The sequence below is a fragment of the Lepidochelys kempii genome, chromosome 13, assembly GCF_965140265.1.
Source record: "Lepidochelys kempii isolate rLepKem1 chromosome 13, rLepKem1.hap2, whole genome shotgun sequence".
NCBI lineage: Eukaryota > Metazoa > Chordata > Testudines > Cheloniidae > Lepidochelys > Lepidochelys kempii.
The window spans coordinates 35,840,345-35,845,070 of NC_133268.1; the positions used below are offsets into that span (position 1 = coordinate 35,840,345).

Sequence of the window (4,726 nt, forward strand, 5' to 3'; positions counted from 1 at the left end):
TCTCATAGCTACTTCAGAGAAAACTTGTGTATATAAAAATAAAAAGAGGCTGTTGATTCTCACAAAAACTCTTTCCCCTCCCCATTACCATACCTAAAATGTCATCTCGGGATTTCAAAGATTTAATGACCAAAGGAACAAAAATGTGCATGCTTCCTGCATAAATGGCCTGAAGTTGGTGCTTACCTACAGACCACTGAAAATGACCTGACTACATTTCTTATGGGCAAACAGAGGATGGTCACAGCCAATAATATATTTATATTTATACACACATACACACACACCTGGTGCTTTAAAATAGCTAATTAAACAAATCTGAGGTAAAATCTGAGCAAATTGTATTGGAATCAAAAATTCAGACAGAAAAAAGGTTATTTAGAACTAGGAGTTGTTTAAAAAAGATTTACTAGGTAGCCCAAAAGCCACCATTCCACATTTCTGAGAGAAGAAAATGTTGGTTAAGAGCCCATCCTGGTTAAGGGGGGGAGTTAAAGTAGCAGTTAAAATAGAAACAAAAGTATAACGAATGGAAAAAAAAGAGAAAGTAGATAGTGATGAATATATATAAGAAGCTATGAAGTGTAAAACATTGATAATGGAAGCTAAAGACATCAGGGAAAAATCCATCAATGGCAGGGCTAAGGAAAATAAGAAGGACATTTTCAAGTGGATCTGGAAAAAAAGAAATCATAACAATGGCACAGGCCTGTTACTAAATGGAGAGGATAAAACTGATGATGATGTAAAAAAAGTAAAAATATTCAATAGATATTTATGTTGTCTATTTGAAAAAGAGCCAGGATTGACCATTATGTACTGAAAAAAACATTGAGTGAAAATTTTTGACCAACCCTACTGAGTTTTCTTACCAGTGTTCAGGAACTCGTGTTGGATGCTGTACAAACATACAGACACTATCCTAAACAACTGGAAACCTAAGAGAGTGGCAGCAGGTGCTGTCGAATAGGTTGAGGAGGTGAACAAGGAAGATGGTGGTGATAGTATTCTTAGACAAACATTAAATAAGACAAACTGTATTTTTTTCTACTATTTTCCTCAGGGCTGTTTTCACTTCCTTGTTTTTCAGGCTGTAAATGATGGGGTTTAACATGGTGGTCAAGATGCTGTACTGGATAGAGAACAACTCATCTAAAACAAGTGAAGTGACTGAGCTGGGTTTCATGTACTGGAAAATTGCTGTCATGTACAATAAACCCACCACAATAAGGTGGGAGCTGCAGGTGGAGAAGGCCTTATGACAGCCCTTTGCAGAGTGTATCCTCAGGATGGTGGAGATGATGAACACATAGGAGACCAGGGTGAGGAGGAAGGAGCTGAAACCAAGTATCACAGCAGAAGAAAGAAGAGCTATTTTATTGGTGAAGGTCCCAGTACAAGACAGCTGTAATAGTAGAGGGAGCTCACAGCTGAAATGGCTGATTTCATTGGGCCCACAAAAGTGTAACTTTAACACAAGGACAGTGTTGACCAGTGAATACAAGAGCCCCATTGTCCATGAACAACCCACCAACTGGCTGCAGACTCGTTTGTTCATGGTCACCACATAATGCAATGGGTGACATATGGCAGCGTATCAGTCATAAGCCATTGCTGAGAGTATGAAAATTTCAGTAACAGCTAAGAGCAGGATGAAGAACATCTGGGCAAGGCAACCATTGACAGAAATGATTTTGTGCTTTGCTAGGAAATTCACCAACATCTTAGGGACAACCACTGAGGAATAGCAGATATCGACAAAGGACAAATGAGACAGGAAGAAGTACATGGGAGTGTGGAGGTGAGGATCTACCCTTATTACCAGCATAATCACCATGTTTCCCACTAGGGTAATTAGGTAAATAACGAAAAACACCAAGAAGAGGAAAATTTGGAGGTGTGGGTCATGAGAAAATCCCATGAGAATAAACTCAGTCACATTGGTTTGGATTTCCATTCACAGATAGTGACCTGTAAAAAGAGAAAAATAAATGAAATTATCCAATATAATAACAGTATTTGAAAATTCCACGAAAGAGATTTTCAAAGGCACCAAGTGGATTTAGATGTCCAAATTCTAATTCCACACACCAAGTGACATGAAAATAGGGTTTGTCCTATTACATTAGGGTTTACATTAGTATTTTCTTTAATTACAAAGGCATCAACACCTTCTCATACTGTGACCCATAAACCCAAGATCCTCTTGTGGACACCTCTTGCACAACCCATTTTCTAAACCAGATCTTATATCATTCATTCCATAACTAAATATGTTGAAACTGCAAAAATATTAAGGAAATATTAAAAGACCATTTGCAAATAATCTTCTGATCAGTGTGGTTGTATTTGGTCAGATAACTTCATAAGAATAGCATAACAAATGTCTGTCTGTTGTCTGTCAATGATTTCCATAGATGGGTGCAATTCACTCATGTGTTGCTATATCTCTATGCCAGCATAAGTACAAAGACTTCAGGAGTATTATCCCAGTAAAAAAATGGATCACATCAGTGGTGAATTATGACTCATTTGTGACAGGTTTGCAAATCAAAGATGTTTTTCACTAGTTTCCAGCTCCGATGTTAAATATGTGATGTGGAAATCAGGATGTATTCTCTCAGTCTAGCATAATGTTACAGGCCAAGGTTTGCCAAAGTGGGTTTGTCATAAATATAAAGGAAAGGGTAAACACCTTTAAAATCCCTCCTGGCCAGAGGACAAACCCTTTCACCTGTAAAGGGGTAAGAAGCTAGGATAACCTTGCTGGCACCTGACCAAAATGACCAATGAGGAGACAAGATACTTTCAAAAGCTGGAGGAAGGGAGAAAAAAAGTCTCTCTCTGTCTGTGTGTGTCATGCATTTGCCGGGAACATAAAGGAATGGAGTCTTAGAACTTAGTAAGCAATCTAGCTAGATATACGTTAGATTCTGTTTGTTTAAATGACTGAGAAGTTAAGCTGTGCTGAATGGAAAAGATATTCCTGTTTTTGTGTCTTTTTGTAACTTAAGGTTTTGCCTAGAGGGATTCTCTATGTTTTGAATCTAATTACCCTGTAAGGTATTTACCATCCTGATTTTACAGAGGTGATTCTTTTACTTTTTCTTCTATTAATATTCTTCTTTTAAGAACCTGATTGCTTTTTCCTTGTTCTTAAGATCCAGGGGTCTGTGTTCACCTACATAAATTGGTGAGGATTTTTATCAAGCCTTCCCCAGGAAAGGGAGTGTAGGGTTTGGGGAGGATTTTGTGGGGGAAGATGTTTCCAAGTGGGCTCTTTCCTAGTTATATATCTGTTAGATGCTTGGTGGTGGCAGCAATAAAGTCCAAGGGAAAAAGAAAAATAGTTTGTACCTTGAGGAAGTTTTAACCTAAGCTGGTAAAAGTAAGCTTAGGAGGTTTTCATGCAGGTCCCCACATCTGTACCCTAGAGTTCAGAGTGTGGAAGGAACCTTGACAGGGTGGTGCATTTGATTTTCTCATTTTTTGGGTGGTTGACTTGGGATCACTTAAAGGGGGTTTATTTTCTGAAATTGCTGAGCACTCGCTGTATAAAACCAGACCTCATTAAGGTGACTTCAATCTGAGGCATCCAAATCTGCCCAGCAGCAATATAGGTTCAGCAGGCTAAATTCTGACACCTATTTGACCCCATTGTTTGCACTCCTGCCTTCTGTCAAATCTGTACAAAACCACTGATTCTACGATGATCTTAATACAATTTACTGGGCAAGTTGGTTGATGATGCACAAGAAGGAACAGAATCTGTCTCAAACTCCCCTAGTTTTATTGGCTCTCGATCCCATATTTTGGCTGTAACCTCAACAGATGTTACTCCGGATTCTACTGAAGGAGGGGATTGAAATAATAATGTCATTCTTACAACACATTTCAAAATAGAACAGCACTTCAAAGCCCAGATCATGGAATAGAGTCCATGTTGAGCCCCAGTGAAGTAAGTGGGGTTCTGCATAGGTGCCATTCCTGGACCTGACTGCAGGATGTGGGCCAAAACCTTTACTTGTGTGACCAGTGCCCCGTAACACTCTATTTCTGTTTAACTGATTGCTCATGAAAGCCTCAATATACACACAAACATTACAAACAAAAGAAAAAATGTCTTCTTCCTATTACAACCGTTGTCTTCCCCATGATTCCCAACTGAACATTCCATCTTTCATCTTGAAACAATGTACAGTAAGTTGTTCAGAACAGTGCTATTCCCTTTTGAATAGTCTTTAAGTCAGTACAGATGAGACTGCACAAATAGAACATTAATACCTAGTTCTTATAAGAACATAAGAATGGCCATATTGGGTCAGACCAAAGGTCCATCTAGCCCAATATCCTGTCTTCCAACAGTGCCAATGCCAAGTGCCCCAGAGAGAATGAACAGAACCAGTAATCATCAAGTGATCCATCCCGTGTCGCCCATTCCCAACTTCTGGCAAACAGGCTTGGCCTGCCCATCCTGGATAATAGTGGATGTATCTAGTTCCTTTTTTAACCCTGTTATAGTCTTGGCCTTCACAACATCCTCTGGCAAAGAGTTCCACAGGTAGACTTATATAGCATTTGTCATGAATAGATCTCAAAGCACTTTGAAAAGGATGTCAGTATCCTCACCCCCATTTTACAAATGAAGAAGCTAAGACACAGAGAGATGTAAGGCTGGATTTTTGAAGGTATTTAGGCACCTAAATGCTTTTAAAATCTTTCCCAA

General features: G+C 39.0%; 1 protein-coding gene across 1 annotated transcript; it reads right to left on the reverse strand.

Moving 5' to 3' along the window:
* Positions 1–1,021: 1,021 nt before the first annotated feature.
* On the reverse strand, positions 1,022–1,957 carry LOC140896735 (olfactory receptor 5V1-like; the record flags this gene model as incomplete). The annotated part of the gene is given in 1 exon segment (XM_073308783.1): positions 1,022–1,957. A coding segment is annotated over 1 exon segment (936 nt), but the record flags the coding sequence as incomplete, so codon positions are not given.
* Between the last annotated feature and the right edge of the window lie 2,769 nt (positions 1,958–4,726).